The sequence below is a fragment of the Ornithodoros turicata genome, chromosome 5, assembly GCF_037126465.1.
Source record: "Ornithodoros turicata isolate Travis chromosome 5, ASM3712646v1, whole genome shotgun sequence".
Classification (NCBI taxonomy): domain Eukaryota; kingdom Metazoa; phylum Arthropoda; class Arachnida; order Ixodida; family Argasidae; genus Ornithodoros; species Ornithodoros turicata.
This window is the reverse complement of record NC_088205.1, coordinates 41454715-41467533: the sequence shown is the minus strand read 5'-3', so window position 1 is coordinate 41467533 and position 12819 is coordinate 41454715. Positions and strand designations below refer to the sequence as shown.

Sequence of the window (12819 nt, the reverse complement as noted above, 5' to 3'; positions counted from 1 at the left end):
TTGGTTTTGTAGCGAGCCAATTTTGTTCCCGAGGGCATCCAAGTGCGACTAAAATATGAGACATCACACTTAAAGGGGGTTTAGTCCATCGACACTTCCGCATGTAGGAAAGCCGACTGTACATTTGAGCACGTGTAAATGGGAGGAGGAATGAAACTCGAAAGGGAGGGGAATTATCAGAGTTCAGCGCGCATTCTCCTCTGATAACTAGTACCGCAAGACGGGTTTGATAAAAGCTTCTACAAAACAAAGGTGTGCTTTCATGGCAAAAGAGGCTGAAGAACATTTCTGGTGATTGCTGCTTTAACAACAGAAAAGACAAGGCTGCAGATACTGCGTTCCCCTGAGGTTCGCGTTTTGGGAAATTGAACGCTCTCTTCTTCTTAGTATCAGTTTCTTAAACTCTTTCTGACATTGTACTTATGGCGTTAAAAAGATGTACAACCATTCTTATGGCTGTAGTGTACCGTTATTGCATTGGGATCTGCCCGCCGATGGTTTCCTTTTCATCTTTACCTTATCTGTGACCGTCATGTTTTTGTATGTATACAATGTATGCTTACTTTTATGTTTCATACTCTTTCTTAGTCTTTCCTCGCAGCACCACGGGGAAGCTTGGTTGCCACCAGTATGAAATTCGATGGGTACCTTAATGGCTGTAAAATCGTATATTTTGTCTAAGGACGTTATATACCTCTATTTAGGAGAAGCGAAGGCAAGGAAATTTTTCTTTTTCTTTTCTTCGTGCATACACTTGTCTCGGCGACAGCATGCTTAAACCGTGCATGGCCGAGCCTTTGCGCCTGCGCTGTGCGGGAGCGTCATTCACGAACAACACACACACACACACAAATAGAGAACGAACAAAATGTGTATGTCATCTACGCAAGGCATATGCCCCTATGTTCAACTCACTTAAATGTGTCGAATGCAACTGGGACCGACCGCATATAATCGCGTTGTGTTTTCTTGACTTCAAGCCGATCATGGCGGCGTAACTGTGCAGAAACTTAACACATTGCCAGAAGCCTGCTTTTTGATCCTTCCTTTAAGCAAATGCTCGCAGACATGCAATAATTCTGTGCAGTTGCCTGTTTATTTTAGCGGCATATTTTGGACGTGAAATAGTGCACCCTGGGCGATTTTTACAAACACTCGAGGTGACGTTGTACTTCGCATTCCCCCGCAGGGGGCACCGGTTTCGGCTGGTGTTTGGTGAGTGGCGCCACCACGGACCCCAGCCCCCAGTCCCAAGGTGTTAACCGTACCGTGCCGAGGGGATGAAAGGCGAAGGGTAGAAGCCTTGAACGGTGGCGGTCGGGGTCTTGGTCAAGCCCCGGCCGATGGGTTTTCCTTAAAACTCCGGGACCTTCTCACGCGTATGGACGTGAAACGTGAGCGACTTGTAGGAGCGTCCATTTCTTAAAACCGTACATGGTTAAAAATTCTTCCTCCTCTACGATCGGGGGCGGCAAACGTCCCCGGACCGAAGTATTCAAAGCAATGCCTACGAACTTTACAGCAAAGTACATCGTTCTTTCAGCGACTGTAAATGACAAAGAAAAAGTAGTCCCGTTGGGTAAGATGTCGCCGTTCTTCATTGAGAAGGCGGTGGCATCTCTGTCTAAGCATATACCTGAGATAAAGCGCATGCGATCAGGCGACTTGTTAATAAAGTGCACATCTGAAACAGACTGTGAGACCATTCTGAACACACATGAAATGTTGGGAAAAGGGATATCAGCTTCCTTGCACAAGACACTGAACACCAGTCGAGGCGTCATTGCCGTATCAGAACTCATCGACGTCCCCGTTGAGGAAATTCTTCTAAACCTGAAAGACCAGGACGTCATAGATGTACGAAAAATAAAAATAAGAAAGAACAATGAGTACATTACAACCCGCAATATTATCCTTACCTTTGATCGCCCGACTCTGCCTCAAAAGTTAAAAGTAGGATACCTGTCAGCAGAAGTTCGCCCATACATCCCAAATCCGTTGCGCTGCTTCCGTTGTAACAGATTCGGTCATGCTGCCGACTCATGCCGTGGCTCCGCCTGTTGCGCACGGTGTGGGAAGGCCGACCACGAAACAAAAGAATGCAAAGGGCCAGACTGTTGTGTCAACTGCTCTTCTAACCACCCATCCTACTCGAGATCCTGTGCAAAATGGAAATATGAAAAGGAAGTCCTACATGTTAAAGTCACGCATAACCTCACTTACCCAGAAGCCAGGAAAAAAGTAGCCCCCATCTTTTTCGAGAAATCTTTTGCCACAGCTGTAAAACAGAAAGTAAAACTAGTCACACAGTACACACAGACCGAGCAGTCAATATTCACCCAGACCAACGCAAGTCAGATCCAAGGAGGTGCAGATCCACCTCCAACTCCCGAAATTCCTGTGGCGTCGCTAACACCGGCGCCACTCCTGTCCTCACAGTCCACGGAGGTGACATCCATGGATTGCGAGGACGAGACGAGCTCTGAGCGCTCCTTTGCGAGCACGAGCTCCCAAGCCCCCAAAAAGAATAGATCTAGTCTGTCGGGGAGCGGGTCACTCCCTGACATATCTGACAAGGAGCTTGCGGCTGCACGAAAGAAAACCACAAGGCCGCGGGTCACACCTCCAACAAAAAATAGGTAATGGAAGCTCTTCCTAGTCGGCAAAAGTTCTTGACAGGCGTCTTTCTTCTTACTGCAATCATTATGCAACACACGATCCTCCAATGGAATTGCCGAGGGTTACTCTCTAATCTAGATGACATCAACGATCTTTTCGAGATGTATAACACATCATGCTTTTGTCTTCAAGAAACATATCTGAATACACAAACACAAAATCCACTGCGAAGACACAATATCTTTCGAAAAGATCGAACTGACGCCACCCGAGCATCTGGTGGTGTTGCGATCGTCACTCGAGGATCTCTCCCAACAAAAGCAGTACACCTAGTTACAGACTTGGAAGCTGTAGCCGTGCAGATGTGTCTAGACAGAATTGTCACCATCTGCTCAATCTATTTGCCACCTTCAGACACTACTACACAAAAAGAATTAGAAGATTTATGCAGCCAACTTCCAAGTCCTTTTATACTTCTAGGTGACTTTAATGCTCACAATCCACTTTGGGGCAGTACGAGAACTGACACTCGAGGGAAAATGTTAGAGAATTTCTTATTATCAACATCCACCTGCCTTTTAAACACAGGGGCACCTACATACATACATTCTTCAAGTCAGTCTCTCTCAACCTTAGACCTGTCTTTTTGCAGTCCATCCTTGTTTCAGGAGATAGAATGGACTGTAAAACAAAATCCGCTTGGGAGTGATCACTTCCCAGTGGTGTTAAAATATCTTACGCCAGTGAACACTCTGACAACACGCCCTCCTAGATGGAAACTCCAACTGGCCGACTGGAGGCAGTTTTCAGAAAGAAGTGACCTATCTTTAATTCCTATTGATAGTGTAACAATAGAAGAAGCTAATTATCTTATCAGCAACATCATACTTGATGCAGCAACAGTATCCATTCCCCAGACATCTGGTCGCCTCCCAAAGCGACCTAAACCCTGGTGGAATAATGAATGCGAGGAAACTCGCAAACTTCAAAATCGTGCATGGGGTACATTTCGGAGATACCCCACCTCAGATAATCTTTTACTTTTCAAAAAGGCAAGAGCAAAGGCCAGGTGGACACGAAAACAGGCTAAACGATCCTCTTGGCAAACTTTTGTATCTTCTCTATCTTGTAATACCCCATCCAAAATCGTATGGGACAGACTTCGTAAAATCAGAGGAGAGCATATCAGTCATTCAGTCCCTCTGTTAGAAGTTAACGGTCATGTATGCGAAAATTTAGAAGAACAGGCTAATGCACTTGGGGAACACTTCCAAAGCATTTCAAGTTCCTCCCATTATAGCTGTGAATTTCTAAAAATTAAACAAAGATCCGAAAAACAGAAGATTGCAGTAAATGGCGGAGACTGTTTGGGATATAACCAGGCTTTCACCATGGTAGAATTGTCACGTTCCTTGTTGTCAGCAAAAGCGACTGCTCCTGGCCCAGACCGTGTTGCATACTCAATGCTACAGAACTTGTCTGACATATCAAAAAAATGTTTACTTCAGTTCTTCAACCTCGTTTGGATACAGGGGACACTACCTTCTGCATGGAAAATTGCCACCATAATCCCCGTCCTGAAACCCGGAAAGGAAGCCTCTTGTCCTGCCAGTTATCGTCCCATCGCGCTGACAAGCTGCATAGGAAAAACCTTCGAGCGAATGGTGAATAACCGACTGGTTTATTTTCTTGAAATGAATAAGTGCCTATCAGAATTTCAGAGTGGGTTTCGAATGGGGTGCTCCACCATGGACCACCTCGTTCGTCTAGAAACAACCATCCGTGAAGCTTTTGTCAGGAGGCAACACTGCTTGTCAGTTTTCTTTGACTTGGAGAAAGCATACGACACTGCATGGCGATACGGCATCCTACAGGATCTCCATTCGTTCGGTATACGGGGTCGTCTCTTTAAATGCATTGCTGATTTCCTACAACACAGAACATTCAGGGTTCAGCTGGGAACTACCTTATCCCGTTTGTTCGTGCAAGAGAATGGTGTCCCGCAGGGCTCTGTTCTGAGCGTCACATTATTCCTTATCAAAATCAACTCTATAGCCAGTGTCATCCCACCCTCTATATCTTTTTCCTTGTATGTGGATGACATCCAGATATCTTGTTGTTCAGCGAGCTTACCCAGATGTGAACGACAGATGCAACTCTGTATAAATAAAATGGCAAAATGGTCCTCACATAATGGGTTTAAATTCTCTCCGGAAAAAACAATCTGCGTTCATTTCTCGAGAATCAGAGGAGTGTTTCCGTCTCCTTCGCTGCACCTTAATGAACAAGATATTCTTGTGAAATCAGAATGCAAATTTCTTGGCATTACGTTCGATTCAAAGCTCACTTTCAAGCCCCATATTCAAAACCTGAAGGCAAAATGTGTGAAGTCACTGAATCTACTGAAAATCCTCTCTCACAGATCTTGGGGTGCAGACGAGGAGACACTCCGCCGTGTATATAGTGCCTGCATTCGCTCTAAGATAGATTATGGGTCTATCGTCTACGGCTCAGCCCGCCAATCTGTATTAAAAGCTCTAGATCCTGTTCATCACCAAGGGCTCAGGCTTATCCTTGGTGCATTCCGAACGCCGCCAGTCGAAAGTCTGTATGTGGAATCACATGAATATTCCTTGACTAGAAGACGGTTTTATCTTGTGGTGTCCTATGCTCTAAGAATAAGGAGTTATGCACAACATCCTGCACTGACTTGTATTAAAAGAACACGTTTCAAACAGCTGTTTATTAACAGGCCTTCAGTAGTCCCTCCTCTTTCAATGAGAATTGAACAGGATATTGAGGATCACAATTTTCCTTCCTATAATTGCCAAGTTGCAGAATATGGTAAGATGGTCCCACCTTGGGAACCACCTCCAAGGTATGATACAACTTTGACTAAATACAGCAAACACAACACCTCTACACATGTACTACAGCAGGAATTTGAACACGTGAGGGAAAGTTTTGGGACTCACACAGAAATTTACACTGACGGATCAAAGTCTAGTGCAGGTGTGACCTGTGCCATGACTTCTGGCACATGTGTGAGGTCACATCGTCTAAACAATATAGCATCTATCTTTACTGCAGAAATTTATGCGATCATCCTTGCACTTACGCACATTCTTCAAGGCTGTATCAAGTCTTCAGTTATATATACAGATTCTTTAAGTTCTGTTAATGCTATTTGCAGCACACGCAAACCAAAGAATTTTCTGATTCAGCGTGCACAGTCCTTAGTGAGTGCGGCACAAAAGAGGGGACTTTCAGTTATTTTATGCTGGGTGCCTAGCCACACAGGCATACAAGGCAATGAGGTTGCTGACCGCGCTCCTGCTGCTGCAGCTTCAAAAGACATCAGTTCTTTTGAGATACCGATGCATGATATTAGGTCAGCACTTAGGAAATCACTGTATTCAACATGGCAGAGTTTCTGGAACACTCAGACACACAACAAACTACACTTAGTTAAGCAACACATCCAAAGTTACGGAGACCGGCAGGAAAATCGTCTCTTGAGTGTTCTGAGAACAAGGTTGCGGATTGGCCACACCTTCCTCACGCACAAATTTTTACTCTGTGGAGAAGAACCGCCACTGTGTGAGCACTGTGGCGAACTCCTCTCTGTCATCCACATTCTTATCACCTGCCCACACCACGAAATCCATCGTCAGCATCATTTCACAGAGTTTTATACGCATTTTTTGCCTCTTCATCCAGCGCTCTTGCTTGGCGATGAGGCTATTATCCCCTTCAGTAGAATTTTTAATTTTCTAAGAGACACTGGAATTGTAAGTCTTGTGTAGTTTTAGTCTTGTATTTTAGATGTTACTTCTCTTCTTTTTTAAGTACTGCACCTACTTCTTGCTAGTCTTATTTTAATCACAGTGTTGGCGCATTATGACCTATGTAGTTAATGCGCCATTAAAACTCCAATCATCATCATCACTTCGCATTCGAGAAAGTACTGCCAATAGCCTAAGGTAACGTTACCCCAATATTCCCATCACCATGGCGATATCCGATCATTCTTTCTTTCTTTCATTTTTTATTGTTCACCAGGGGTGCCGAACTCATCCGTGTCTGCGGGGCGCATTGAACCATGGGTCGCATATGATTAGAGGTTGAAATAACTTTTCATAAGTTACTGCGCAACGCAGAACGAAGAAATCGTTTGATCGGAGTCGTTTTGATCAGGTGAACGGAAAGATACCCTGACATCGCATTTGTGAGATCCCTCACGATACCTGTGTATAAACAAGAAAAAAAAAAAGAAAAAAGACTAACATGAGCCGGTGCACCGTACCAAATCAGCGCTGTTTCCAGAAACGCCCCGATCAAATAGGTCGCTTAAGGTGGAGTAATCGCGTGCTTACTGTGACTTGTACGCTTTCACAATATCAGCTATGAACCGGCTCGGCGAAAATATTGGATAAACTACAGTGATCGGCGGCATGTTTTGTGGCTGGGCTGTCCAGTTGTTGATGTGTAGCGCAATGAGATGGTCACGTTGTATACCGTTCTTAAACAACTTGGTCTTGTAGCAACACTTGTCTGATTCCTTCATAGCTCTAAATTATACTGGTATTGTGGAAGGAGACAGTCTAGAGCGGTGTGGCAGTGCAACACAACCGATGTCGCACCTGGGTGATATCACGCCGAATCACGCAGGGTTGTCCGGTCGACCTCTCCATTTTTTTTTACTTTCAAACATATATTAAAGCCTTGTCCCTAGGAGGCGTATTGGTGTTGAAAGTATTTGAAAATAATTGGTGGTTATTTCTTAATGAATTATCATTCAGATGTGGGCATTTCGACCATTGCGCTTCCTACGAAGTTTGACACCACATATCTTCATAAACATTTGCCATTTTTTCCACCACGTATTGTCTGGGGTGGGTAGCGTTGCATCCTATGTCCTGAAGACTCTAAGGTTTGCCTTTGAGGAGATAAAAAATCGCAAAGTTGCTGCATTTGTAAAATATGGTACGTTTTGGGAACCTCACAACCCGTCCCACAGTTGTGATACCTGAAACATCACATCAACACAGCTACCACATCAACAACTCGACATCCCAGCCACAAAACATGTCGCCGATCACTGTAGTTTATCTAATATTTTCGCCGAGCCGGTTAATGGCTGATATTGTGAAAGCGTACAAGTCACTGTAAGCACGCAATTAGCTGTTTGATCGGGGCGTTTCAGGAAACAGCGCTGATTTGGTACGGTGCACCGGTTCGTGTTAGCGTCTTTTTTTTTTCTTTTTTTTTCTTTTTTGTACACAGGTATCGTGAGGGATCTCACAAATGCGATGTCAGGGAATCTTTCCCTTTACCTGATCAAAACGACTCCAATCAAACGATTTCTTCGTTCTGCGTTGCGCAGAAACTTATGAAAAGTTATTTCAACCTCTGATCATATGGTAAGAAGTTGAAAGGTCTACATTTCCTGTCTGCCTCTGTGTTGCTTCCGACGTCTTGGCTAACGACTCTGTAAACCTGTCTCAGCGCCAGACATGCACAAAATACTGCGCAAAAGTATTTAAAATAAGATATTAAATATTCCGAGTAAAAAGTATTTAAAATAAAGTACAAAATACTGAAAACTGAGAGTGATTTGGGTAGAGTACTAAATACTCTAAGAAGTATTTAAGATACTCTTTAAAGTACTTTGGTATTAGCAGTAAGTGAAACGGGTACTCTGAACGTGGCCGTACAAATGAAAGGAATAAACTTCATCCGCCATACTTAAGCGTATGTCTTTTATTTGCAAAGTCTCGGTGTCAAGTAATGTTTGGTGACCTTTGGTGAACTCCGGCAAACTTTGGTGATATGTTCTTACCCAAAACTTGGTAGTCCCTCCAATATGTCAGCTTGGGTCTTTCATCTTCTGGCGCGTGTTTATTGCTTTGATGTGCCGTATACGGCTTGACGAGGAAGTAATGTATTTTGAGCACTGAATAGCAAATACTGAAAAAAGTATTTTAAATACTTTAAAAATACTTGTCGCAAAAAGTGTTGAGTAGAGTACCAAAATACTGGAAAAAGTATTTAAAGTACTGTATTTTGAGTACGTACCCAAGATACGTACAAGTCTGCTCAGCGCCAGATTTTTACTCGATTAGTATTACTAGTGCAGTCCTAATAAACTTCTGAGCAGACCCTGCAAGGCCGATTTGTAATATAAGTGCCTTCAAAGCCACTAGACGCGGACCCGCAGGCTTGGTGATCTCTCGAGTGAATTCGAGCATCTACAGGGTGTCCCAGAAAACGGCAGAATTCGGCACGCTCTTCATGTTGGTGGGGTAAAAAAGTGACATTTACTCTGCAAATTTCGGAGTTCAATTCGCAAAAAATTGCATAATTAAACTTAGGTTACATGACATGCACATCAGCAGGTGTCAAAAACCAAGTAAGAACAAATGCCGCTGACCGCATGATTCTAGGTGGCGTAGTTCTTTTATTAGAATTCAATGACAAGTTTTCTGGGACACCCTGTATACCAGAAGCAGGCTACCCCAAAGCAGTCGTATGCGGCCCATGGTTCAATGCGGCCCGCAGACACGAATGAGCTCGGCACCCCGGTGTACCATAAAAAAAGAAAGAAAGAAAGAATGATCGGATATCGCCATGGTGGTGGGAATATTGGGGTAACGTTATCTTCGGCTATTGGCGGTACTTTGTCGAAGGTGAAGTACAACGTCACCTCGAGTGTTTGCAAAAATCGCCCAAGGTGCAGTATTTCACGCGCAAAATATGACGCTAAAATAAGCGGCCAATGCACAGAATGATGCATGTCTGCGAGCATTTGCTTAAAGGAAGGATCAAAAAGCCCGCTTCTGGCAATGTGTTAAGTTTCTGCACAGTTACGCCGCCATGACCGGCTTGAAGTCAAGAAAACATTGACACAACACGATTATATAAGCTCGGTCCCAGTTGCATTCGACACATTTAAGTGAGTTGAACACAGGGGCATATGCCTTGCTTAGATGACATACACATTTTGTTCGTGAATGACGCTCCCGCACGGCGCAGACGCAACGGCTCGGCCATGCACGGTTTAAGCATGCTGTCGCCGAGACAAGTGTATGCATGATGAAAAGAAAAAGAAAAATTTCCTTGCCTTCGCTTCTCCTAAATAGAGGTATATAACGTTGTTGGACAAAATATACGACTTTACAGCCAAAACGCTTATATGCACCGAAAAAAAGTTGATGGTTTTGAGCGTTTGGTGGAAATGAGCAGGAGGGGAGAAGCTGCTCATAAGCACCAAACGTCCAGAACATCCGAATGCTCATATGCACCGAAATGCGGGCGACCACAAAGGCCAGGTCTTCCTCTCCCGCATTTGGAACAAGGTCCCCAGTAAACCACTAATATCCCTAGGATATCCCTACAAGGTCGTGAACGTCCTGAATATCTGGACATCCAAGCGATATCTGTGGGATATCCCAGAACAACATTCGCGTTTCAGTTTTACCCAGTAAATAACTGATGTCCCCGGGACGTCTGTAGGATATCACGCTTTTGATGTTTGAAAAGAAGCAGCCTGCATCCCCGAGGTATCCATGCAAGATCTAGTATATACCAATTTTGGGCACTGAACTGATTTGAACCATTGAACGTCAGTGGGATGTCGCCAGGACGTCGCCTGGAGGTATACGGATAAGTATGTGATGTTTCACATGTTAGTTGGACAGCAACTTTTTTCTTGCGCTGAGAGCAAGCAAAAACTTCTGTGAACCTTAACTAGATATGTGGGAACAAGTAAAATCGTTATGTATCTCTATCGTTCGCGTGCAGCTGGCCATGCAACGTATCTATCCTGTGCGTGACACTAGTCGAGCAACAGAATTCGACCACCTTTACAGCTCCACTCGGCAGGTAATCACATTATAGACAATAGCCTGAATTAAAAACACAATACTCGATAGGAAGGAATGTCAGAAACGTCATTGGTTATACCTTGAATCTGCACATACACAAATTAACTGCAAAGACGCACCCCCTCACCGTTACATATGTCTTACGCCGCAATACTCTTGTAATGAACGTGCCACAACAACTTTTATTTCAGTATATGCTCCAGCCATTTCGGCAACACACTCGATTGTGGATGCTCTGGTACCCCTCCGCGTACGCGGTGGGGTGGAAGGGGGCGCACAATGGGGGACCGCTCTTATTTTTAGGGTGAGAGCACCTTTAAACACACTTACGTTCATTAATTACCATATGTATATGTTTTGTAGATATGTAGGCTACTTTCCGTTAATATCACCGTGGCGTCGTCACTTCTGATGCATCAAGTGAAATAAGTGCACATTATATTAAATTTTAAGTCAGAACAACGGTTCATAAACGTCCCACATTTGTCCCAATATCCCGAGGTGACATCGCAGCGAGATACCTGCGACGTCCAAACAGTGCCCATATCCTGGTCTCCTGTATGTCGCATGGATATCTATGGGATATTCAGGCTGCTCCCAGGGATATCCCATTGTCCAAAATGGGATATCCTACAGACATCGTCTGGACATCTGTTGTTTGTTGGGTCATTGGGTGAGAAAGGTGGAACGAACGGCGACTACCAAGGCCGCTTAATGTGTCAGTTTGAAGTTTATGTAACAGCTTGGTCCTACTTGTATGTAGCCAGATGGAATTCAATGTTTCTCGTTCATGGAATTCTCGTTTATGGAATTCAATTTGAGCTTTATTTTCATAGACATGGAGGCAGCCTAGAACAAAAGACTTGTTTGTAACTCGAAAGACACTCGGCTCCCAGGGCTGTAGCAGCAAAGAGCGTGGTCCCCTCCGAACATATGTCCGGGTTCACTTACAATGCAGAAGCTGGAATACGATATTTATATAGGGTTTATATTATGCATACATAGGCCTGCAGTGAACATTTGCGCAAAACCCTTCTTTCGAGCCTTGTTCTTCGCAAGTTGGTTAATCAACGCGTCATAGTCTAGAGATATGATAATCATGTTTTCGGTTGACTACGAACTCAGAAAGCCTGACATCTCTTATGGTTGAGCGCAGGATATTCTTGATCGGTCAGTTTCATTGTGCTGAGGCTTCTTTCAGCATCAGCGACAGTAGCTGGTGTGGTCAGAAAATAGAACCCTGACGCAAATGCAAGGATTCAGATATATCTCCTGGAGGATTTCTTGTATGTGTACGTTAAAAAGTGTTTGGCGTCTCTTTGTTTGGCGTCCTCTCTTTTTCTCAATGACACAAAACGATATTCCATTGTAAGTTCGCTGGCATCGATGTGTACCATTTTTACTTCAAAATTTGTGCTGCGATTCTCCAGTTCAAGTTCCCATTGACGCTGCCCCAAGTTGTTAGCGTTTTACAGAAATCCAAACAACTTTTACCACTCCACGAGTTGGTTGACAAAACAGAAAATATGGCCTCATCAGTGAGAATAACTGAGATTTGAATTTTCGTTCTGCTGAAAGACGACTCTTACCTTTTTTTTCGCTTTTAGGAGAAGGTAGCAGACATTGCAGAACTGCTTCCTGATCTTGTCGCGTTGTCTGTACTCCGCAAAATAAACAGAGGAACAGAAAGAACAGACGCAATTTGTACAATACAGGCGGTGCAGCAAATGGAACCACTTTTATGTTCCTCATTAAATGGCGTGCAGCATTTATTGTTCATTAAGATTAATGTTAATCAAAAAAGCATGTCTTCCAATTTCGAACAAATTAGGAGTGCGAATGATAGCACTTGATTGGCTATGATCCGGTTTAGCAGATGTCCACAACGACGCTCCTCTATTTTTGGGCGCACGGAAGCGCGCGGGACCATTTCTTCCGCCACGCAACCAGGGACCAATTTTTCCGGGACTATGTTTTTCCGGAACTCCATCCAACATGCTCTACACATTCTCGCTCCTATAGTTATTCTCTCTTCGGTCTGGAAGATGACTGGCTTGGTTCTTTGGATGATTGGTTTTCAACTCATTTCTGTTTGCCCACCGTTTTAGGCATTCAAGAACAACATTACTTCCTCTTATAAGTAGAACTCGAAAATTTACGTGCCAAAACCATGAAAATAGACAGGTATTTAGACCCCAACCCCAACAACACAGACACGTCCTGCGATCGTCCCCAGGATGTCAACCCCGGACGACGATGACATCCTCAGGAAGTTATCAACTGGTCCTCCCAGTGTTACCTCCGTGTTAAAGTG

At 44.0% G+C, this 12819-nt stretch overlaps 1 protein-coding gene across 1 annotated transcript; it reads left to right on the top strand.

Moving 5' to 3' along the window:
* The first annotated feature begins 1584 nt into the window (after positions 1-1584).
* LOC135395769 (uncharacterized) lies at positions 1585-2643 on the top strand. Its single transcript, XM_064626860.1, has one exon. The coding sequence runs from the start codon at positions 1585-1587 to the stop codon at positions 2641-2643; it is 1059 nt and encodes a 352-aa protein (XP_064482930.1).
* Positions 2644-12819: the final 10176 nt, after the last annotated feature.

Bases quoted from the DNA above. Each gene is read 5' to 3' on its own strand.
- LOC135395769 (XM_064626860.1), top strand. From the start codon at position 1,585: ATGTCGCCGTTCTTCATTGAGAAGGCGGTGGCATCTCTGTCTAAGCAT.